Source organism: Somniosus microcephalus, chromosome 9, assembly GCF_052327205.1.
Source record: "Somniosus microcephalus isolate GS21.2 chromosome 9, FLI_Smic_1.0, whole genome shotgun sequence".
Classification (NCBI taxonomy): domain Eukaryota; kingdom Metazoa; phylum Chordata; class Chondrichthyes; order Squaliformes; family Somniosidae; genus Somniosus; species Somniosus microcephalus.
Genome location: NC_140995.1, coordinates 135,487,834 through 135,512,788, shown reverse-complemented (window position 1 = coordinate 135,512,788; position 24,955 = coordinate 135,487,834). Strand labels below are relative to the sequence as shown.

At 46.4% G+C, this 24,955-nt stretch overlaps 1 protein-coding gene across 6 annotated transcripts in view; it reads left to right on the top strand.

Moving 5' to 3' along the window:
- Window positions 1-24,655, top strand: part of pkib (protein kinase (cAMP-dependent, catalytic) inhibitor beta) — a 179,410-nt gene extending 154,755 nt beyond the window's left edge. For all 6 annotated transcript variants that reach the window (XM_085997285.1, XM_085997284.1, XM_085997282.1 and 3 more), the window contains 2 exons: window positions 21,961-22,135; window positions 23,953-24,655. In XM_085997285.1, coding sequence (XP_085853411.1) covers window positions 21,988-22,135; window positions 23,953-24,038 — 234 coding nt within the window. In that variant the 5' untranslated portion in view covers window positions 21,961-21,987 and the 3' untranslated portion in view covers window positions 24,039-24,655. The remainder of the gene's footprint in view (window positions 1-21,960; window positions 22,136-23,952) is intronic.
- The last annotated feature ends 300 nt before the right edge of the window (window positions 24,656-24,955 follow it).

Genomic DNA, 24,955 nt, shown 5'->3' with positions numbered 1-24,955 from the left:
CTTTTGGCATCCTGCACAGCTCTTGGTCATCTCTTCGATTTCTCTATCGATTCCCGGCCACCACACAAACGCTCTGGCTAAGTTCTTCATTTTTACCCCACCCAGATGACCCTCATGAAGCTCATTGAGCACTCTATCCGTCAACTTAGGTGGAATTACTACTCTGGATCCACACATCAAGGTTCCTCTGCACACTGACAGCTGTTCTCTTCTCGGCGAGAATGCTGGCAGCAGTGGTTCGCTATGTGCTGGCCATCCCTTCACCGTTAAATCATAGACCCGTGATAGTTTCGGGTCATTTCGTGTTTCCTTTTCTATGTTTGCATTCATCACAGGGAGACATTCGACTATGGTCGAGTGGAATAACTCCATTGGATCCACTGCAAGGTCTTCTTCTTCCACCGTCGGCAACGGTAGGCGTGACAATCCATCAGCATTCCCATGCTGTTTAGTTCCTTTGTACTCGATGTCATATTGGTGTGCCCCTAGGAAAAGGGACCACCTCTGCAGCCGTTGCGCTGTCATTATTGGTACGCCCTTCTGAGGGTTGAAAATGGAGACAAGAGGTTGATGATCGGTTAGTAGAGTAAATTTTTGACCGTGCAGGTAGTGATTGAACTTCTTCACCCCCCACACTAGGCTGAGGGCCTCTCTGTCAATCTGGGCATAGTTACGCTCGGCAGAAGTTAACGAGCGTGACGCAAAAGCTATCGGCCTCTCTAAACCATCAAGGAATTTATGTGACAGTACTGCCCCAATGCCGTAGGGAGACGCATCACACGCCAGTCTGATCGGCAGTGCTGGGTTGTAGTGAGCCAATACTTCTCTTGAAGTGATTAAGTCCTTACTCTTCTGAAAGGCCCGCTTACAGTCATTGCTCCATTTCCATGCTACTCCCGTTCGTAGCAGGGCGTTCAGTGGGTGCAGGATTGTCGACAAATTCGGCAAAAACTTATGGTAGTAATTCACCAATCCGAGGAATGACCTCAGTTGCGACACATTTTCAGGCGCTGGGGCCTTAACAACCACTTCAATTTTATCAGGGGACTTATGTAACCCCTCTTCATCAATCACGTGGCCACAATACGATATCTGTTTCTTAAAAAACTCGCACTTGGGGCGGTTGGGTCATAGCCCATGTTCCCGTAGTCTAGTGAGCACCTGTTCTAGGTTGTTAAGGTGTTCACTGTCATCTTCACCTGTCACAAGGATGTCGTCCAAGTAACACTGAGTCCCCGGAATCCCTTGCAGGACTTGTTCCATCACTCTTTGCCATATCGCCGGAGCCGATGCTACTCCGAATACCAATCGATGATACTGGTAAAGACCTTTGTGAGTGTTTATCGTGAGATACTTCCTAGAGGATTCTTCAACCTCCATCTGCAAATATGCTTGTGCTAGGTCAATTTTTGTAAAACGCTTCCCTCCAGATAGTGAGGCGAAGATGTCTTCTATCCTTGGAAGAGGATATTGTACTGTGTGAAGGACTGGGTTCACCGTCACCTTGAAATCCCCACAGATGCGAACCTTCCTTGGCTCCTCAGACTTATTGCTTAACGTTTTCTTCATGACAGGAACGATGGGTGTCGCCCACTCGCTCCAGTCGACCTTAGACAACACGCCTGCCTTCTCCAGATTCTCCAGCTCTGCCTCGACGGCTGGGCGAATTGCATATGGTACCGGTCTTGCTTTGAAAAACTTGGGAATTGCATTCTCTTCTATTTTTATCGAGGCGGTTACGCCCTTAAGAGTGCCCAGTTCTTGTTGAAATACCTCTTTGGCTTTAGCTAAGATTGTTGACAATCGTCCAGGAGTGACGTCTTCATCTTTTTTACCGTCCACCGTCATTGCATGAATGGAGTGCCAATCTAAGCTAATCTTCCTGATCCATTCACGTCCCAATAACGGTGGTCCACCATTTTGCAATATGTAGAGATACAATTTCCGTATTTTCTTGCCGTTGTATTCGACAGGCACCCTTATTTTTCCTCTGGGGTATACTTTTTGCCCCGTATACGTGGTCAAGACGATGGATGTCTCTCTCAAGGGTATGTGTGAGAATAGCCACTCGTAGTCTCGTCGATTCATGACGGTTAGCGCTGATCCTGTATCCAATTCCATTTTAACTTGGGACCCTGCTATCGTGAGGGTGACCCAAATGGTTCGGTGATCTTCTTTTGCGATTACATTGTGAAGTTTGAGACAGCTTAGTCTCCTGTTCCCGGATTCACTATCGCTCATCTGGTCTTTGGAACTACTGTCCGTCATCTTTTGTACTTTCTTGTACGGTTCCTTAGTAGCCTTTTTGTTGTCGCTGGTCTTCTTCCCAGACCTGCAAACTCGTGCACTGTGTCCCATCTTTCCGCATTGCCTGCATATTTTGTCCTTGGACCAGCAGTCCTTCTGGTCATGGTTAGTTCTGCCGCAGCGATAACATTTTGCAAATCCCCGTGTCATTTCGTGGGTGCCGTATTCCTGTGGCTTTTGTTGAATTTCCACAGCTCCCCTGGCTGCTGCTTCGTACGATACTGCCACGCTGAAAGCCTTATCTAGCGTCAGCTCTTTCTCTGAGAGTAACTTCTTCTGTGTTCCTTCACTCAGGAGTCCACAGACAAATTTGTCCCGTAGTGTATCTGCCAGTCCTGCTCCGAACTGGCAGTGCTTTGATAGCTTGCGTAGTTCCGTAAGGTACTCAGCATTGCTCTCATCTTTATGCTGAGTTCTCCTGTGGAATTTAAATCTTTCTGCTATCAACAGCGGTGCAGGGTTTCGGTGTTCCTGTAGGACAGCAACAATTTCGTTAAAACTCTTCGCCTTCGGTTTGGCTGGAGTAATCAGGTCCCGCAATAGGCCGTACGTTCTAGCGCCCATTAAGTTTAGCAATACCGATGCCTTTTTCTCATCGGCTATTTCGTTTGCCTCGCAATATACCTCGACTCTTTCCACATACGTGGTCCAGTCCTCTGTTGTATTATCAAAGGCAGTGATACAGCCAGTCTTCGGCATCTTGAAAATCTAAAATGGCACCTCCCGCGCTTTGCCTTCTTCCCCGATTTAGCAAAATGGCGCCTCCCGCGCTTTGCCTTCTTCCCCGCTGATTAAGATGGCGCCTCCCACGCTTTTGCCTTCTTCCCCGCTGTTGCTAGCGCTACTTTCCGCGGTTTCCGTTGCAACCTGCAGCTCCTCGCGGTTTCCTGCGCGTTTAATATTTCTTTTTTTAAATTATTTTCCCGTCGTGGAACAACCCTGTGGGACTCTTGCCTCCCTCTTCTCGGGTCTATACGCAGCCCGGCTTCGTAGCACCGGCCGCGCCCTGTGTGCTCCACCCTCTCTCTCTCCTCTTCCCGACAACGCTGCTCGGCCCCGTTGCAAGCCACCCGCTCGAGTTCACGACCGCCGCAGCCCAGGAAGGATCGGTGTACTACCTGCCACCAGCCCGATTAGTTGAAGCACCGTCGACAGGAACCAGGCCCCGCTTTCGACAGCTTCTCCAGCAATCTTCAACTCCGCTAACACAGGGGCGGATGCCCACGGTCGACGCCCGTTTCTACTGCTTCTTTCTTCCTTCTGGCCTCGACCTCTGCTCACTTCGCTGCAGGAATGGATCCCAGGAGGTGGTGCAGACTGTAGGTAAGTTCGTATCTGCTCGTCGCCAGTATTACGTCCGTGAATGATTGAGACACGGACAGCAGGAGTTGAACAAAACAAGTCTTTACTGAAAGGAGTCAATCGGGAAACTGAAACTACAGAGGCTTACTAGCGCCTTTTATACAGGGGTGGTCACTGCCGGTACTGCAGTCTGAGACCAGTTATTCTCTTAAAGGTACATACACAACACCCATGATTACCCTATTGCCCTTGTTACATGCACTTCTAATTTATTGATTGATACTGTGCCCTACATTACCACAACTGTTTGGTGGCCTATACACAAATGTTTTCCGCCCTTTGCTGTTTCTTAGCTCCACCCAAACTGATTCCAGTTCTACATCACGATCTGCCGAGCCAAGATCTTTTATCTCTACCATATCGATCTCATCCCTTATTAACAGTACTACGCCACCTCCTTTTCCTTTTTGTCTGTCCTTCCTAAATGTTGAGTACCCTGAAACATTCAGTTCCCAACTTTAGTTACCCTGCAACTATGTCTCTGTAATGGCAATTACATCATACTCATTTACTTCTATTTGTGCCATTAATTCATCCACCTTGTTGCAAATGATACGTGCATTTAGATAAAGTGCCTTCAGCTTTGCCTGTTTAATATTTTTCTGCACTTTGACCCTCTTTACTGTTGGCCTTTGTTTCTGCTCCCTACTAGTTTTGCTGACTACTTTTCTATCTTTCACTTCCAGCTTTGTTTCTCTCTGTTCTGGGCCCACACTTAGGTTCCCAGCCCCCTGACAAATGTCAAATGGGTTTCCAAGATCTATTGTACTTTGAAATGCATCATTGTTAAGGTAAGCCAGAATTCCTGATTTCAAAGCACCCAATATTGGGCCTCTAGCCAAATTTTCATTGAGCCAGCGAGTTGCAGACACCGAAGAGGTGTCCCCAGGCAGCTCACCAGTGAAGAGAAGTTAAAGATCGGGCCGCTGCAACACCAGCACCGGCCCTCAGATAAGTAATTAAAGGGGACCCAGAAGACAGGCGACCGTGAAGGGGGACGAAAATGTTGGGAGAGTAGCAGTGGCTGGGAGGTGGTGTGTTGTGGTAGGCCCCTTATTTGAATATGCCAAGCGCCTAATGTCTCTTTAAGGCGTGTGGCCTGGATGCCAATTTTTTTGCCTCCACCAATAAAGGCAGGTGACACACTTCCAGCTTGTAATGACGTGCGCTTACTGCCTGTAATATTGGTGGCACGGATAATGGAGAGGTCTGACCATTAAACCTATTATTAATACATTTCAATTCTGTCTCAACCATGCATTGTTCGACATCAGAGTATTTCTGTCAAGAGAATCATTTACATAAAGAAAACAAAAATGTAATTAATTCAAAGGTTTACTTCATTTTAACAGTCAATGTTATCTCATTCCAAACAATCCTCTGATAATTGGCTGGTTTGTTAATTTTAGTTCATGACACTGAACATTTACTGGGGTGTTAAGCTCATATTAGAAAATGTGCCGTGGTGGTTAAACCACTGCAGGTATGCTCCTACAAAGGCAAAATAGTGCAATCTGCTTTTCGTGTTAGCCATCCGATTCTAAATCGATGTGAGAGAATGATGCGTTTTTAACTTAAGTGGGCAATTGAGTTCCAGCGAGTGGGAACCCATGGCCCAATTAGTTTTTTCAGTCTGAAACTCTCCTCCGATGATGTCATCATTGCTGCTGCATTTAAGGTCTGCAACAAGCCTTGCTTCTTCTGCAGACTGCCAACCTTTTGGCCTTTCATGTTAGAGGGACCTGGAGGCAGAATGACCAGTGAGACACCTAGGTCTGCTCCCAGGTTTGATGACGTTGCCCTGCAAGCTTTAGTGGAGGGAGCCAGAGCACATAAAGAGGTGCTCTTCGCTTCTTCAGGGAGGAAGAAGCCTCCCCAGCAGACCAAGGCTGTGTGGATCCAGGTGGCCCAGGAGGGCAACTCTTTGTCGATAACCCGCAGAACCTGGCTTCAGTGCAGGAAGAGGTTTCATGACCTTCTGCGCACTTCAAAAGTGAGTATGACTTTCCCAACACCCTCAATCTGATCCCCATTGCCTCTCCTCACCAGCACTCAGCTTTAGCAACCTCTTCCTCCACATCCCACTTGACACTGACATCCATGCACCCTTACACATTCCCTCTCTCTCTATGGTCACATTCACCTAACTATTCGACTATGCAGCCCTCACACTCCCTATCACTGTGATGCTATGAAAACAACTTACAACACACAGGGAGGGCCCTTGGTCTTGCCACCTCACTCCATCTTTGCCTCCTTCTAAGCATCTATGCTATGGATTCTTTACACTCACTCCTTCATTCTCACTCAAACTCCACTTGTCTCCCTCATTGCAGGAAAAGAGAGCTCACAATAAGAGTGAAAGAGCGAGGACAGGAGGAGGGCCACCCTCTGTTAAATCCGTGAATCTTTAGGTCGTGTGTCCTTCAATCAATAGACAGAGACTGCAGAGGAACAATCAACAGGTGTTTACTGGATGAGGGTTGCTCTAAAACTAACAGTACAGATCCCTACTCAGGGTTTATATACAGGTGTGGTCACTGTAGTGTATGTACCCGTCTACCTTTAAGAGAACTATTGTATGTAACCGTCCACCTTTAAGAGAACTACTTTAGGTGTTGCACTACTTTGTTGGCTTCTGTATACTGTAATACCGACGGTGACCACACCGGTATATAAGTGCTGTGTCAGGAAGTATTGAGCAGATTTCGCCCTGACCTTCGAATAGTAAAGTCCTGTTTTAAGTTACTCTTGGAGTCTGTGTGTATAATTAACGAAACAACCCACAGACTTTACAGTGGCGACGAGTCCGATCGTACCCTGCGGCAACAATAATTCCGAAGCAGTTAACGAGCGTCGAGAAGAGGCAACCACCCTCGTCATTCTGCTGGGAGAAAACTCGAGTCTGCAGAGCTGGAAAGGAGGAAGAATTCAGAGACAAAGACTTCCATCAGCAACAGGCACTGACTGTCCCTTCTGCCACGGTGAGGAGTGAGCCGATCAGCACGAGAAGCAAGGCGGCCACGGTGACTGTGAGTAAGGGAAAAGTAAAAAGAATAACTGGAGGATAAGGGCGGTGCACTCGACCACGGTCGAGGGGGAAAGGAGCCGGACAGAAGTCGGGCCCAGAGGCGCTGAGACTGGGGCAGCGTGGAGCAAGGAAGCCGCGGTACAGACAGGCTGGGGACGCAATGGCGTCGTGAGACAGCTAGACCGCGACCGGCGAAAAAGGCCGGGCAGCGACCGAAGCCACGAAGCGCTGCGACCGGGAGCGTAGGCACGGGAAGATATAAAAACTCAGCCGCAGCCGGGGAGGGAAGCACCGGACTGCGAGACGGCTGGGAGAGGCGTTTGGGAGCCGAGCGAGCGGGAGAGGCAGAGCCGACCAAGGGAGACTGCGCGAGAGCCAGTCCAGCGGCTGAAACTGTTCTCCATCAACGGGGTGTACCCAGCGCCGGTAGAGCCGAGAGAGCGGGAGAGAGACCGAGCCCGAGCAAGGGGAACTGAGCGAGAGCCAGCCCAGCGGCTGAAACTGTTCGCCGTCAACGGGGTGTACCCAGCGCCGGTTGCCCTGCCGAGAAAAGGGAAAGCACTGAAGCCGACGCGCAGGCTGTGAACCTGAAAGCCAGCGGCCGTCGCCCGTGGGGAAAGTGTACCCCTCCCGCCAGGGGAAGAAACGCGGGAAGCCGCCATTAGGCGGAGAAGAAGACAGAAGCGGGGAACGGCCATTGAAGTGGGCGGGGAGAGAAGATAAGCGCGGGAAACCGCCATTTTCGCGGGAACCGCCATCTTGGAAAAAAAAAATTTTAAAGAAATAATTCGTGGTGTTATCAGGAAGAGAGGAAGATGCCTAAGCGGGGTAACATCAACGATTTTAATTCCGAGGTAGAAGACTGGGCTACGTATGTGGAACGCATTGAGATCTATTGTGAGGCCAATAAAATAGAAGAAGATGACAAAGCTATAACCTTGCTAAACTCGATGGGCGCGAAGACATACGAGCTCTTGAAGCATCTACTAGCACCAGCTAAACCGGCGGATCAGACTTTCGATGATATTGTGACTGTTCTGAAGGATCACTTGAACCCCACACCGTTGATGTTGGCGGAACGATTCAAATTCTATGCGAGAACGCAAAGGAAAGACGAAAGCAACGCAGAATACTTGGTCGAACTGCGTAGACTAGCGAAACACTGCCAGTTTGGAGGGAATCTGACAGAAGCGTTGCGAGACAAATTCGTGTGCGGAATGTCGAAGGAAGAAACACAAAAACGACTGCTCGAAGAGAACGATCTTACACTTGAGAAGGTTGTCCTTATTGCTGCATCGAACGAAGCCGCAGTGAAAGGAACGGCGGAAATGCAGCTAAAGGCAGCGGCACTCAGGGTGCAGCAAATTACTTCGGGTACAACGAAATGCTATCGTTGTGGGAAGACATACACGGGGCACAAAGTATACCCCATCGGAAAGATAGAAGTCAAGGTGAGATACAAGGACAAAGAGCACCAAAGGATGGACCTGTATGTGTTGCCTGAGGGAGGTCCACCACTTCTGGGACGGGAGTGGATCAGGAAAATAAAGATAGACTGGCATTCACTAAACACCATGACGGTAGATTCTGGAAAGGAAGATGTCAAACCTGAACGGTTGTCCAGAATATTAGACTAAGCTAAAGAGGTATTCCAGCAAGGACTGGGAACACTGTGAGGAATTAAAGCAAAGGTTAAGATTGCAGAACATGCAAGCCCAAAATTTTTCAAAGCCAGATCGGTACCTTACGCGATACGACCTGCTGTGGAGGCAGAACTGGAAGAACTTGAACGATCAGGGGTACTGTCAAAAGTGGACTGGAGTGAGTGGGCCACGCCCATTGTTCCCGTCATGAAGTCTTCACCAAGTAACAAGCCAGGGGGACCGGGGAAGGTCCGCATCTGCGGAGACTTCAAGATCACAGTGAATCCGGTGCTTCACACGGTACAATACCCGCTTCCGCGGATTGAACATATTTTTGCTTCTTGTTGGCGTACAGGAATGCAACACATGCGGTCACAAATCAAACTCCCGCCATGATGTTTTTTAATAGACGACTAAGATGCCGGCTGGATTTGCTTAAGCCAAATGTCAGGAGGGACGTAGAGAACCGGCAATTCCAGGGCATGAATGAAAGGCCAACTAGATCTTTTCAGATAGGTCAACAAGTTTTGGCCCGGGACTACCGTACCGAGAAATGGCAGCCTGGAACTATCGGAAAAAGGCTAGGGCCGTTGATGTATACAGTGGACATTGGGGACAGTATAATAAGGCGCCATGTTGACCAGATCATAGGGTCAGCCACAAATGGCCAACCTACTCCACCACCTTACACGGTTAATGTTGAGACAGAGATACCCAGAACACCTACCTCCGATCTGGTAATACTGGAATCAGATGAACCTGACACTGTCCTTCAAGCCGAATCGACCTTGCCAGAAGCACCTACTACCCCGCCGGAAGTTACGACACCACCGAGGCGTTATCCGGACAGAGTCCGGAAACCACCAGAGAGACTGAATCTGTGAACTGTCTTGCATAAAGTTGTATATATGTTATAATGTATGTTTAATGGGGAATCAGTATGTTGTAAGCTAAAAAGGGAGGATTGTAGTGTATGTACCCGTCTACCTTTAAGAGAACTATTGTATGTAACCGTCCACCTTTAAGAGAACTACTTTAGGTGTTGCACTACTTTGTTGGCTTCTGTATACTGTAATACCGACGGTGACCACACCGGTATATAAGTGCTGTGTCAAGAAGTATTGAGCAGATTTCGCCCTGACCTTCGAATAGTAAAGTCCTGTTTTAAGTTACTCTTGGAGTCTGTGTGTATAATTAACTAAACAACCCACAGACTTTACAGTCACTGCCGGTACTATAGTATACAGGAGCTGTAAAAAGTAGTTCTCCCCTTAAAGGTACATACACTACAATTCCTCCCCTTTTAGATTAACAGTACCATAACATTCATTTAACAATTAACACTTTTAACATGCAACATTAACTGAAAATAGTCCATTTATAAATTCAGTCTTGGGGCGGCTTCCTGATCCTTTCTGGATAGCGCCTTTCCTGAGTGTCTTGCTCTTGGTGCGGAGGCGATTCCGCCCCCCTGTCGTCGGTTGGTTCATTAGCTTCCGATGCTACTGTTTCTGGGGTAGATGCTACCTGTATGTCGGGTTCATCACCAGGTACGCGAGAGATGGGGTTGACTCGTTCCTGTGACGCTAGGATCTGGTCGACATGGCGTCTCACAATGTTCTCCCCAACATCCACTATGTACATTAGTGGCCCCTGCCGTGTGCATATCGTTCCTGGTTGCCATTTCTCTGTTCGGTAGTCGCGGGCCAAGACTGGTTGCCCTACATTGAAGCTCCTTGTCGGCTTCTCATTGATGTGCTGGAATTGCTTATTCTCAATATTTCATCGTACATTTGGTCTGAGCAAATCCAGACGAGATCTCAACCTTTGGTTAAAGAACATCATGGCCGGGGTCTGGTTGGTAACTGCATGTGTCGCATTTCTGTAGGCTAACAGGAAATTGTCCACCTTATGCTGCAGTGGAATGTCGTCATCGCACATGGCCATTACTGCCATTTTAAAGGTTTGTACGAACCTCTCAGCCAATCCATTTGTGGCTGGATGATACGGGGCGGATGTGTAATGCCTTACTCCATTCCTTCTCATAAATTTCCGAAACTCTTCGGACACAAACTGTGGTCCGTTATCAGAGCAAATCTGCTCTGGCAAGCCGTTCCTGGCAAAAATGGTCCGTAGGACTGCAATCGTTTTCTCCGTGGTGGTGGAGGACATTTTGATCACCTCTGGCCATTTCAAGTGCGCATCCACGGCTATTAAGAACATTGAGTCCATGAATGGACCAGCAAAATCAATATGCAACCGTTGCCATGGAGAGGAGGGCCACTCCCATGGGTGTAGAGGGGCATGTGGTGGTGCATTTTGGACCTTCTGGCATCCTGAGCAGCTCTTTGTCAGGTCCTCGATTTGCTGATCGATCCCCAGCCACCACACATAAGCCCTAGCAAGGCTTTTCATTTTCACCCCTCCCAGATGGCCTTCATGAAGCTCATTGAGCACTCTCTCCCTTAACTTGGGTGGAATTACCACTCGGGATCCACACATCAAGGTCCCCTGGCATACTGTCAGCTGTTCTCTTCTGGATGAGAATGCTGGCAACAGTGAGTCGCCATGTGTTGGCCATCCCTTCACTGTCAAATCATATACCCGAGACAGTGTCAGGTCATTTCGGGTCTCCTTCTCTATATCCGCGTTAGTTACTGGCAAGTGTTCAATTATAGTCGAATAAAATATTTCAACAGGGTCCACTGCTGGTGCTTCCTCCGCAGTAGGCAGTGGCAGGCGTGATAGCCCATCAGCGTTTCCATGCTGTTTCGTGCCCTTATACTCTATTTCATATTGGTTCGCCCCTAGAAAAAGGGACCATCTTTGTAGCCGTTGCGCAGTCATCACCGGAACGCCCTTCTTTGGATTAAAGATGGAGACAAGTGGTTGGTGGTCAGTCAGCAAGGTAAACTTCTGCCCATGCAGATAGTGGTTGAACTTTTACACTCCCCACACTAGGCTGAGGGCCTCCCTGTCAATCTGGGTGTAGTTACGCTCGGCTGAGGTTAGTGACCGAGACGCAAAGGCTACTGGCCTCTCCAAGCCGTCCGGGAATTTGTGCGACAGCACCGCTCCAATACCATAGGGTGATGCATCACACGCCAACTGAATTGGTAGTGCTGGGTTGAAATGAGCCAACACCTCTTTTGATGTGATCAATTCTTTGCACTTCTGGAAAGCTCGTTTACATTCGTCATTCCACTTTCATGGTACCCCCGTTTGCAGTAGGGTGTTCAGTGGGTGTAGTACTGTAGACAAATTCGGCAAGAACTTATGGTAGTAGTTCACCAGCCCGAGGAACGACCTCAGTTGTGACACATTTTCCGGTGCTGGAGCCTTGACTACTGCCTCAATCTTTTCAGGGGTCTTATGTAACCCCTCTTCATCAATAACGTGGCCACAATACGAGATCTGCTTCTGGAAAAACTCGCATTTGTGGCGATTAGCTCGGAGCCCATATTCCTTAAATCTAGTGAGCACCTGCTCCAGGTTGGCGAGGTGGTCACTGTCATTTTTGCCCGTGACCAGGATGTCGTCTAAATAACACTGGGTCCCTGGAATCCCTTGCAGGACTTGATCCATTGCCCTTTGCCAAATAGCCGGAGCTGATGCTACCCCGAACACCAGCCGGTTGTATTGGTAGAGACCTTTGTGAGTGTTGATCGTGAGGTACTGTTTTGAGGCTTTTTCTACCTCCATTTGCAGGTACACCTGGGCCAGATCAATCTTAGTGAAGCGTTTTCCTCCAGATAGCGAGGCGAAAATATCTTCAATCCGCAGAAGTGGATACTATACCATGTGAAGGACTGGGTTCACTGTCACCTTAAAGTCTCCACAGATGCGAACCTTCTTTGGTTCCCCAGGCGCATTACTCAACGACCTCTTCATTACAGGAACGATGGGTGTAGCCCACTCGCTCCAGTCCACTTTGGACAGTACTGCAGAATGTTCCAAACCTTCCAGCTCTGCTTCGACGGCTGGGCGGATCGCATAAGGCACCAGTCTGGCCTTAAAAAACTTTGGGCTTGCATTTTCCTCTATTTTGATCATCGCTGTTATGCCTTTTAGTGTTCCGAGTCCCTCCTGGAACACTTCTTGTGCGTCAGTTAGCATTTTTGACAGTCGTCCAGGTGTGACGTCATCATCCTTTTTGGCATCTACCGTCAGTGCTTGTATGGCATGCCAATCTAACTATCTTCTGGATCCATTCACGTCCTAGTAGTGGTGGTCCTCCATCTGGCAATACATATAGGTCCATTTTTGGTGTTTCCTTGCCGTTGTATATCACGTTCACCCTTATTTTTCCTTTGGGGTAGACTTTTTGCCCCGTGTACGTCTTCAAGACAATCTTTCTATCTCTCAAGGGTATATGTGAGAATAGCCGCTTGTAGTCCCTTCGGTTTATGTCTGTTAGGGCTGATCCTGTGTCCAATTCCATTTTCACTTGGACTCCGTCTATCTTGAGCGTGACCCAGATAGTTTGGTGATCCTCCATTTTGATTACATTATGTAGTTTCAGACAACCCAGCTCCTTGCTTCCGGAGTCTGTATCACTTTTCTGTTCATCTGAACTACTCTCCGTCAACTTATATACCTTTTTGTACTTCTCCTGTGGAGATTTCTTGCTGCTGGTTTTCTTTCCCAACCTGCAGACTCTTGCTATGTGTCCTACTTTTCCACACTGTCTGCACACTTGGTCCTTGAACCAACAATCCTTATGGTCGTGTGTTGTTCTGCCGCAGCGATAAAACTTCACTGCTCCATATGACATTTCATTTGTGCCATATTCTTGCGGTCTCCGTTGTATCTCTGCAGCGCCCCGTGCGGCTGCTTCATGTGATACTGCCATGCTGAAAGCCTTGTCCAGCGTAAGATCCTTTTCTGATAGAAACCGTTTCTGGGTTCCTTCACTTTGAAGCCCACACACAAACTTGTCCATTAAAGTATCTGCTAGTCCCGTTCCAAACTGGCAGTGTTTCGATAGCTTGCGCAGTTCCGTTAAATACTCAGCATTACTTTCGTCTTTATGCTGGTTCCTTTTGTGAAACTTAAATCTTTCTGCTATCAGCAGCGGTGTGGGGTTTAAGTGGTCCTGTAGGATTGCCACTATGCTTTCAAAATCCTTTTCCACTGGCTTCTCTGGGGTTACTAGGTTTCGCAGTAAGCCATACGTTTTTGTACCCATGGAATTCAACAATACCAGTGCTTTCCTGGCATCTGGCACTTCATTCGCCTTGCAGTACACTTCTATGCGTTCTACATATGTCGCCCAATCTTCGACTTCATTGTCGAACGCTGTGACACTGCCACTCTTCGGCATCCCTGGGTGTGGTTAGACTGGCTAAAAATGGCGTCTCCCGCGCTCTCCCTTCTTCTCCGCTGGCTCAAATGGTGTCTCCCGCGCTTTCCTTTCTTCCCCTGCGGACACTGGTCAGCCCTTGAACACCGGCCGCGCTCTGCGCGTTTTCCTGCGTGCCTCTCTCGTTGATGCCGCTCGGTCCTGAACCCCGGCTGCGCCCCGTGCGCTCTACCCTCTCTCTCTTTTTTTTTTCTGTCGACGCCGCTCGGTCTTCAACCCCAGCTGCGCTTTACCCTCTCTCTTACACCATCGACGCTGCTCGGCCTTCCCCTGTGCCGTCGGTCGGCTCCAGCCGCCGCCGTCCGGGAAGGGTCTGCGCCGTACCTGCTGCCAGCCCGTCTCGCTGGAGTCTCCGCCGGATGGTCGACGCCCGTGCCCCTGGAATCGGCCTTCTCCTACAGAGTTGCAGGTAGGTTCGAATCGCCTCGTCGCCAATGTTAAATCCGTGAATCTTTATGTAGTGTGTCCTTCAATCAATAGACAGAGACTGCAGAGGAACAATCAACAGGTGTTTACTGGATGAGGGTTGCTCTAAAACTAACAGTACAGATCCGTACTCAGGGTTTATATACAGTTGTGGTCACTGCCAGTACTACAATATACAGGAGCTGTAAAAAGTAGTTCTCCCCTTAAAGGTACATACACTCCACCCTCAGTAGCCCAGCTCATCCCCTGGGAGGATGCAGTCCTGGAGATCGTGGGAGTGGAGGACGATGCGCAAGTGGGGGACGGACAGACGGGTGCATCACAGCAAGCTGGTGACAGAATAGTTTTCCATCGCTCTCATTGACATTGCATGTGTCGCTGATAATGATTCTGAAGCTCCAACAGATGGACTTATGATCATCTGCAATATGCAATGTGCATGTAACCTTGGCATCACATCTCTGACTCTTTCCTTTATTCCCCCACAGGACCATCGCAAGCACCCGTCCCCACTAGCCAGGAGGAAGAGCATGAGCATCCAGACTCCTCAGAGGAAGCTGCAACCTCTGAGGGCGCAGCATCAGCAGAATTCAGCGCACCCAGCACCAGCGCAGACACTCACACCTCGGTGGGACCTTCACGAGATAGTGCAGTGTTGTCACCTGGTGTATCACAGCTCACAAGTGAGCATCAGCAGATTGTGCAGACAGGGACAGCAGTGGAGAGTCCTAGTTGGAGGGTGCAGGACTCTGCCAGCTCGGCTCAGCTGCATGTCGACCCTCTGCCTCTGGGTCCATCCACAAGATCAGCGGTGCTGGAACTCCAGCAACAGATGCAGGAGTCTCTGGCAGGTTTTGTCTCCAGGGTCGCTGCGAGTGTGGAGTGAATGGGGAGTCCATAGCGAACATGAGCAGAGCCTTTGTGGAGTCATTGGCGCATGAACGCATCACCAGGGAAAGGATGGCAACCTCCATGGAGTTGATAAGTCACCAGAGTGCAGAAAACATGGTGAATGTTCTGAATAGAATGACATCTCTGGAGGAGCGATGGTCATCTATTGAACAGAAAAAGCAGACCTTCATGGAAGTCCTTCTGAGTAGGACTGCCAGTGCAGATATGGGTCCCCATGGCCCCCCCTGATGTGCAGCAAGCTGCTCTCAAGCCACTTGCAAGCGCTGAGGGGGACCAGACCCATGAGAGCGAAGTTGGTGGCAGACATCAAGGAAGTGGGGACTCCTCTCTAAGTGCTCACACTTCCATGCAACTGCAGAGCCCTCAGTCAGAGCCCCACCAGAGTCCACACCCAACTGAGATCGTCATCTCAACCCCTGCTCAGCCGCAGGAGCAGGAGACTGTTGGCAAGCCCTCACAGGTTTGCAAACCCAGAGGACGCCCGCCAAAGGTGTCGAGACAGGAGCAGCAAGAAACTGAGCAAGGGGTCTCCACATCTGCTGAAGCCACAGGGGAAGCACCACGTAGGAGCATGCGTAAGAGAAAGATACTGCACAAATAGTCACAAGGGTAGTCACTTGGGTGAAATTTGATGTTTAATGTTAAAAAGCCATCAGATGGTTACTGTAAATAAAAAATCTGATGGCTACTGCTGCAGTTGTGGCATGTGTCATTTCGCTAATGGGACTTGCACATTGAGGATTACTTGCAATTTTCAGTATGGTGGTCAAATTGTTAGGAATCCACTGGTTCTTGGCCATTGTCGAAGCTCTGGTAAGAAGCTGAGAGGCAAACGTGCTTGATTGGCTAGGCTAAGCAAATCTGGTCAAGATGAGTGCATTCCTTGCATCCCGTCAGCAATGTTCCCGCGTACTGCTGCCACTGGTTGATGGGCCTCTGCAAGATGTTCGTTTTCGCTCTCCTCCTCCTCCTCCTCATCTGAGGAGGATATGTGAGGAGCCACTTGGTCCTCAGGAATCTGCAAGCCACGACGCTGTGCCATGTTGTGAAGTGCACAGCAAACCACGACGATTCTGGAGACCCTGGCTGCTGAGTATTGCAGGGCTCCACCTGATCTATCCAGATATCCAAAGCGCATCTTCAGCAAACCCATGGTTTGCTCGATTATGAATCTGGTGGAAATGTAGCTGGAGTTGTAGCTCTCCTCAGCTTCATTGGATGGGCTCCTCAACGGCGTCATTAGCCACGTCTTCAGGGGATAGCCCTTGTCTCCAAGTAGCCATCCGTTAAGTTGGTCTGGCGGACTGAATAGCAGAGGCACACTAGACTGCTGCAGTATGAAGGAGTCATGGCAACTGACAGGATACTTGGCACAAACATGCAAAGTTTCCTTCTTGTGGTCACATACCAGCTGAACGTTGAGGGAGTGGAAGCCCTTGCAGTTGACAAAAATTCCTGGATTACGATGGGGTGCCTTAAGGGCCACATGTGTGCAGTCAACGACGCCTTGCACCCTTGGAAAGCCTGTCAGATTAGCTAATCCAACCACAAGTGCCATGACACTTGCTCGATCCTTGGTGAAATGGATGTGATTGTGCGCGATGGCAAAGAGGGCATCAGTTACCTGCATGATGCAAGTGTGTGCAGCCGCCTGTGAGATGCCGCTGATGTCTGCTGCTGATCCCTGGAATGAGCCTGACGCAAAAAAGTTGAGTGCGGTGGTGACTTTGACAGCCACTGGTAAGGAGTGTCCACCTGGTCCTCTGGGCTCCAGCCTTGTTGCAGCATTGCGCAGATGTCACCCACTACCTCTCGTGAAAGTCGGAGCCGTCTTTGGCACTGCTGCTCAGACATATTGAGGTAGCTGACCCTGTGTCTGTAGACCTTGTTTGGGGGGTATCTCCTGCGCCGACAGGCTTCCATGCGCTGGCCCCTTCTGGCCTATGCAGCTTCAGGTGGGTGAGCAGCAGCTTGGCGCTCCTGTTGTTGCTCCTGCTGTTGGTGCTGCTGTTGTTGGTGCTGCTGTTGTTCATGGTTCTGCTGGTGCCGCAGCTGGTCTTCTTCCTCATCTAATGTCCAGAAGGGAAGGAAATAAATGGCTCCCATGCTTCTGGTATATGCCTCAGTTGAGGAAGCGCTCAGTCAAGGTGGCGAGAGGGGTTTTCCAGGAGGTCACACTGGAGATGGGTGTCAGGCTCCAAACTTCCTCAGCTGTGGTTATGCCTTCTAAACATTCCCCCAGACCTGAGACAACAAAGTCCTGCCACCTGCAAATAATGGCTGATCAAATGGTGGAGCTGCAGCTAATAGTCAGCAATCCAGTTGTGCTCCCGCCAGGTTTCACCGTCGTGTTTCAGAGCAGGCGTGCTTCACGTGGGAAAAGGGTTAAAATCACAAAAGTCTTTCAAAATGGGATAATAGAGGCAATTTAGTGCTTGTTAAGGGCCTTACGGGCCTATCCCGCCTCTTGGAGGCAGGACGGAGAAGGGAGCAGTAAACACGATTTCTTGAAAATTGCTTGGAGGCGGGATGGAGGCAGGGTTGGGCCCGCCCGCCACTTTTTGCAATTTTAACACCCCACACACCTCCATTCCCGCCTCCACGGCCCTGGGAAATCCGAGCCTAATGTTTCAGGTCTGTGACCTTGTGTCAGAACTGGAAAATGTAATATGTTTTAAGCAAGCACAGAGGCAAGGAAAGAGAGGAGGGGAGGAAAGAACAAAAGGGAAGGTCTGTGAAAGGGAGGAAGACAGAAGTGATTAAATGAACAGCAGAATAATTACCAGCATCTGCTGTCCAAGAAAAATGCAACAGTGGTTATAATCTGAAATTGTTGAACTCAAAGATTGTAAAGAGCCTAATCAAAAGATGAGGTGCTGTTCCTCAAGCATCCATTGAGCTTCATTGGAACAGTGTAGGAGGCTGAGATCAGAGTGGGAGTGGGACGGAGAATTGAAATGGCAAGCGACTGGAAGCTCAGGGTCATGCTTGCGGACTGAACGGAGGTGTTCAGCAAAGCAATCACCCAATCTGTGTTTGGTCTCCCCAGTGTAGAAGAGACCGCATCGTGAGCAGTGAATACAGTTTACTAAATTGAAAGAAGTACAAGTAAATCACAGTTTCACCTGGAAGGAGTGTTTGGGGCCTTGGACGGTGGGAAGGGAAGAGGTGAAAGGGCAGGTGTTGCATCTCCTGCACTTGCATGGCAAGGTGCTATAGGAAGGGAGGCGGGTGTTGGGGGATGATGGAAGAGTGGACTAGAATGTCCCTTCGGAATGCTGAAAGAAGAGGGGAGGGGAAGATATATTTGGTGGTGGCATCACACTGGAGCTGGCGGAAATAGCAGAGGATGATCCGTTGAATGTGGAAGCTGGTGAGATGGAAGGTGAGGACAAGGGGAACCCTATCAGGATTCTGGGAAGGAAGGGAAGGGATGAGGGCAGAAGTGCAGAAAATGGGATGGATATGGTCGCGGGCCATCAACCATGGTGGAGGAGAATCCTCGGTGAGGAAAAAGGAACATATATTGGAAGGACTGGTGTGAAGGTGGCATCAGCAGAACAGATGCGATGGAGACGGAGTAACTGGGAGAATGGAATAGAGTCCTTGTAGGAAGCGGGATGGGAGGAAGTTTAGTCAAAGTAGCTGTGGTATACTCTGCTTGGTTGTAAAATTACCAGTAGTTTGACTTTAGGGTTCAAGTTTTTTATAACTTTAACTTTCAAATCCAAAGACCTGTGTCTTTTCATGCCTTTGATCCTGAAATGACTAACAGTAATATGTTGATGATAGCTGAGTGTAAATAATGACAGTAGGTAGGAGTTGACAAATTTGTCAGCAATATCAGATGGTCACTTCAGAGATGGGACTTTAGATAATATGTTCTGAAAGTGCCAGTAAAAGAAATGACAATAAATGAGCTCTTCTGGTTTCCCACTTTATTCCATCCACTTGCTAGATGCTGCAGCAATGGAGCTTCATAACTAATTATCTGAGGGTCAGAACCCAAACAACAGATAATGTGGAAAACAAATAGCACATTTGTCAGCATCTGTTAAGGTTAATAACAGATTGACATTTTGGGTATAACCTTTATCTGAACTGAAAACTGAAAATCCCTTTGGTATAGTGCAAAAAATGAGAAAAAGAAAACAGTGCAGATAAAGCTCATAGAGGGATAAAGAAAAGAAGGTAAGGGGAATAAATGAATAAAGATGCAGGAGGTCTGAAATAAAATCAGGAAATGCTGGAACCACAAACTAGCCTGGAAATTTGTTGGCGTTGCACCTGTTTCACAGGCGTAAAGCATCCAATATGGAGGACAGCATCTGCGCACTCATTCTCCGCCCGCCTTATTGGTAAAGGTTCCTGTATAAGCGTCTAGGGCCCATGCCTGAAACAGATGTTAGGCACTTTGTATGTGCAAATAGGAGGTGAAGCACCTGTTTGAGGCCACATTTTCCAAAATTTGTTGGTGACTGACCACAGCATGCGCTGTGTATGCTCCGGTCAGTATTCTCAGGCACTTGGCAACCAAACCAGGGACTGCTGAGACTGCGTCCCGAAAGGTAAGTTTTTATTTTTTTTACTTACCTGATTGTGGAGCCAGGAGGAGCTGAAAAGTCAATAAACACAATCGCTATATTTCTAACCTTTTGTTGTGTTCTTAACCAAATGACAGAGATGTTTTTGGAAACTGTCTCCATATTGGAATGTTAATGGCGATTGAGTTGGGATGCTTATTTTTCAGAGTAGCACACTGAATTGTCCTTTTAACCACCAATTGACATTGAAAGCCATTTGTTCTGTTTTTAAATGAACAGTGACCTCTGCTGGTAATAGATTTGTGTCTCTATGTCTGTTTGTTTCTGCGTGTGGATATATACATCTTCAGGAAAAACAGGAATTATAATAGAGATGGAATTATTTTCCAATATTCTCTGGTCACTTACCAGAGTCCACTAACAATATATCATTATTGAGATACCTCTATACTATAATATCATCATTGTTCCTTATAACGTGGAACTGAGATTTTTGGCCAGACTATCTTTTCAGTCAAGATTTTGAACTACGAAGTTCAATCGAACTATTTTGATTTAAAATAGGATAAATATAGACAAAACCTGACCTTGTGTCAGGATGGCACAACTCAAGGTCCAGCCATGAAAAATGTTTAACGGACAGACCTCTCCATTATCCTTGCCTCCAACTTGAAAACATAGTATTGTGACAGTTCTAAATATATATATATATATATATGTGTACTTGTATATAATGCTTTGTTGTGTAACAAATACCAAACTGCCCTAGATCTTCTAGTAGTGAAGTTATACTATAAACTTTACATTGCTGTAAAGCAGTTTTGACTGTACAGCCAAACTAATGTTAGTTCAAAATTCAGCTTTGGGTGTGAGGTGGCCTCATGGAGTTGGTCTTGCATCACTTTGTGCTTTGCAGTATAACTATTTTAGAAAGCTCCGAGTAAGCAGTAGAACATTTGGCACTTTTCTAATATTAAAAAGGATCACTGATAGCTCATCTTGAAGACACTGAATTTGAGAGATTTTTTTAAAATTTATCAGCTTTTGGAAATCAGTTAGAAAATCTGTGTAAAAGTGTGGTTAAATACATACACTAGAACTGTTTTTCTCGGAATATAGAATACAGCAGAGCCATTGCTATCGACTTGCATGGTTTTCAAACCAGGAGTTGGTGTCAAAGGACACTTGCTTTGTAACACATGCATGAAAGGGGATTATAATCAGTAAAAGGTATTTTAACCCTGCAATGGGGAGGAATAAAAGGGTTTTATGCCAGCACCAAGAAAACTGATAAGAGTATGTGCTGATAAAATTAAAGGCAGCTTGTCAATTTTAAGAGGAAAGCCTATATTGTAAAATATACATCTGGTAAATTATAATAAGAAATGAGAGCACTATTGTGCTTTAATTAATTACATAGGTTTACTTATTTCTTACAACTTTTTAAAACTTCCAGTTTGAATCTTGAATTCTTGTTCAGATCTTCAGCTGACAGTATATTCACCCAGAAGTCTTAATGAACATGTACTAAAGATGCGTCTTATATGCTAGTTTATACAGAGACCGGTATCTGTCATAACCACCTGCAGGACTCACTTCAGGAAGTCTGCAAGTGCAGCTGAAACAGCAGAACTATTTAGTAAAAGTACTGTGTGCTGTTTTTAGTTTTTTTATTTACAGTTTTGTTTAGCTGCTCTAGCTGGGTGAGCAGAGTGACCCAGGCTAAAAACTCCTGATTTATTTATTTGTGCAATTTTTCTCTCATTGACCATTTACCACCAGGTAACTCTGATAAGACAGTCTCGACTCAAACTTTCCCATAGCAACAAATAATGCCACTAAGCTGCAAGAGTCAGGCAATTCCATTTCTCACCCTATCCAAATGAAATGGGGTAGATTTTGACTTTGTGTGATAGTGCAAAACGGGTGATAAAGAATCAGCAGCCGATATTTGAAGTCAATGAAAATAAAAATCAAGAGAGATGTAAAACGGGCTTCCAATTCGCTGTCACCCATTTTACACTCTCACACAAAGTCAAAATCTACCCTAATGTCCCTTGACTGAATATGGATGATTTAAGTGTCAAACAGTGACAGGAGTCAGGCAAGTTTCCTACATTACAACAATGGCTACAGTTCAAAAAGTACTTCATTGGCTGTAAAACGCTTTGGGACGTCCTGAGGTCATGAAAGGCGCTATATAGATGCAAGTCTTTCTTTCTTTCAAGTTACCTCTAGATTATGAAGTGAGGACTATTATAGATCCACTGTTCTGAAGCAGATGGGTGCTGAGTTTATTTTTAGACTGGCTTGAATCTGCCTGGGCGGAGAATAATGTGCCATTACTTTACCATTCTCCTTCTTTCCTTTCAGCTGTTGCTATGAGGAGACAACTCAGAAATGACTGATGTGGAGCCTGTTGTCACAGATTTTGTCTCATCAGGACGGGCAGGCCGCAGAAATGCCTTACCTGATATTCTTGGCTCTCCAACAGGAGCCAATTCAGCTGATTTACCACACAAACTGTCAGAACTATCCATGAGCACAGGTAGAAATTTCAGCCAAGAATGTCCTGTAGTTGATATTGTTGCACTAGCTACTATCTAAATACAAATATAAAGTCAATACCTTTGCCAAAACGGTTTCAGCAACTGAGCCCTTAACTATTACAGTATTACAGATAGTTCAGATATTGCTTTTTTGTTTATCTTAAATGTGTGCTTAGAGCCTGAGGAGGGGAGTTAGATGCTATGATGCACTTGCTGATGTTCCAATGTGCTATATAATTGTGTTATGTTGCAGGTTTATGCCTGTGATTCCTGAATCCCAAATTCCTAATATTGGTCATACCATAGGGAGGAGCTGCTGAGTGGAAGGCCAGGGACGGATAGAAAATGGGAAGAAGAGTCCCATAGCTCCCTTCCATGCATCTCTGTGTGGCTTGCTTAAGAGTGAATTGGGAGAAGCTTGGGAACAGGCAATACCTTTGCCAAAATACCTGCCTCACCATCCTCTCAGCTACTGAATGTTTAAAGCTTTTCAGTTTTGTTTTTCTTTTTGAAAAAATGATTGGATTCATGCTGCTCTGAGTTTCTGAGACCCTAGCCCACAGTACAAATAAGTGAACCTAAATAATCCTCTCCACATAACTTTACACCCCATTCACATACTAAGGTTTGAAGAGATGAGAGTGCCATTAAATTCCTCATGGCATAATTTTACTAAAAGCAGCACTAAACCATTATAAAACAGCAACACAGTCCGCAGTTTCACCCACTCTTTGGTGTGATCTAAGTAATTCAACATCTTCATGCCTTTATTGTACTTGTCTTTGTGCTTGAAGTTCTTTGAATAACATTGCCCAATTAATCTGGCTATTTACCTGAGCCACACACTGGTAGGTGCCCTGGCCTCTTCCAAAGCACGCAGCACTTTTCCAAATGCTGTATAAATGCTGAGCCACATATTGGATAGATACTTGCATAAGTAGAATGATCCTTGGCATTTCAGGGCGAGCTGGACAGACCAATCTAATCTGGTTGCATATGTTACACAGCCTCTAGGGATTGCCCTTGTGGTGCTAGATTGGTATAAATACACATTGGAAAGTGAAGCATTGTGCCAGCTCTGCTGTTCTCCTCACTGCACTGCCACCTTGATGGATCTCATTCAAGTCAAGTAAGATATCTCTGATTCGTCAAATCTGTCCTGGAATCTTTACATCATATTTATGTTGGTATGATTGTGAGTGCAATGCAAAACATCTAGCATATCAAGGCCATCAATGAGATACCAGTACCTGACAATACAACTCATGATTCAGGAGCTGGTGGACTGACTAGGGTGAGAAGTTCTCTTCACACATAGTCTAGGCTTTGGGTATTTCTATCTTCATCTACAAATTTGTGAAGATACAAATTACCATTTGTTCACAGAAAGTCCTGTAGCTGCATCAATACAACCCAAAATCCAGCAGATAGGCCTCCTTCGTGAAGGCTTTCCTAAATCAGAAGTGTAAACAAGAACAAATGAAATTCTAAATCAATCCTACCAAGGCAAATTCAACACTGGTGCTCTTTTCTACTTCCTTAAGAGGGATATTAGATATAAAAAAGTAGAGCTTTTGTAAAAATTACACTGGACATTGCAGCATCTTGCTGAGATAATGGGATAATAGTGTTAAGATTATGTCAGCAAAACCTGCATCAATCTTTGGTCATGAATATTCGAAACAAAGCACATTATTCGTTTTCAAATTACAAAATCAGTAGTCACAATGAATATGAAAATTATATTTAAAGCAATAAGTAACAGAGGTGCAATTCTTATTCCTAATTATTCCACTTATTCTTGGTTTGATCCCAGATGAAGGAGCAGAAGAAGGAAAAACATCCCCTTCAGAAGCACCACCCAAACCTCCAGAATGTGAAGATAAGAATAATACATCATAACAGACCACCTAACTGCAATATTGCATTACATGTGTACATATAATTTTCATGAGACACCGAGAGGCCCTGGTTTATACAACATCTCGAAGCCAGAGATTGCCACTTTAAGTTGCAGCAACCTAGGCATTTGTTTCTTTTGGGAGTGTGGGGAGAAATTAGATTGAATTCTCAAAGATAACATTTCAACAACCTGTTTTATTTTAACTGCTTCTAATTTATATATTTTTTTCTTCTTTGACTGATGGCATTTACCAACACACTGATATGATTCACTCAAATGATATTTATATAACTAGGCAAACTATCGGACATGTGTGGATAGAGTATGTGTAGATATCAGTAATTTGCAATGTAACTTTTAAATAGCATCTAGGATTTATTTTCTGACCTAACAATAGTTTCCAGAAAATGGCATCTATGGGAGATTGTCCTATTTCTTATGCCAAAGCTATTTACTGCTCCATGTTCTTTGCGGTGTTGTACTGTCTTTGGTGCTCTTAACTTCCAACCTCCAAGGTTTTACTGGGCATTGACTGCGATATACTGTTGTAGTTTGTATGGCATTTGCAAAAACTTTTAGATGTGATTTTGATATAAAAGTTTCCTTTTAAAATAAACTCTGCTATTTTGTGTGTCATTCTTAAAAATATGCCTTGGAACTGTGAATTTAAATGTAAAGATCAAACAGCAATGATTTCTTACATGCAATTTGCATATTTTTTATCATCTTCAAAATGTTTATTGTCTCCTGCTTTATACAAATATTTTTAATTGCTCGAAAAACTTAGCTGATCCTACTTGAACCGGACTAAAGCATCTTCTCTATATTGTTTCATTCCTCCCAATTGACAATTGATTCCTGGCCAATCGCACAATGCACTCTCCTCAGTGAGCACCTTCAATGTCTTTCACCCATC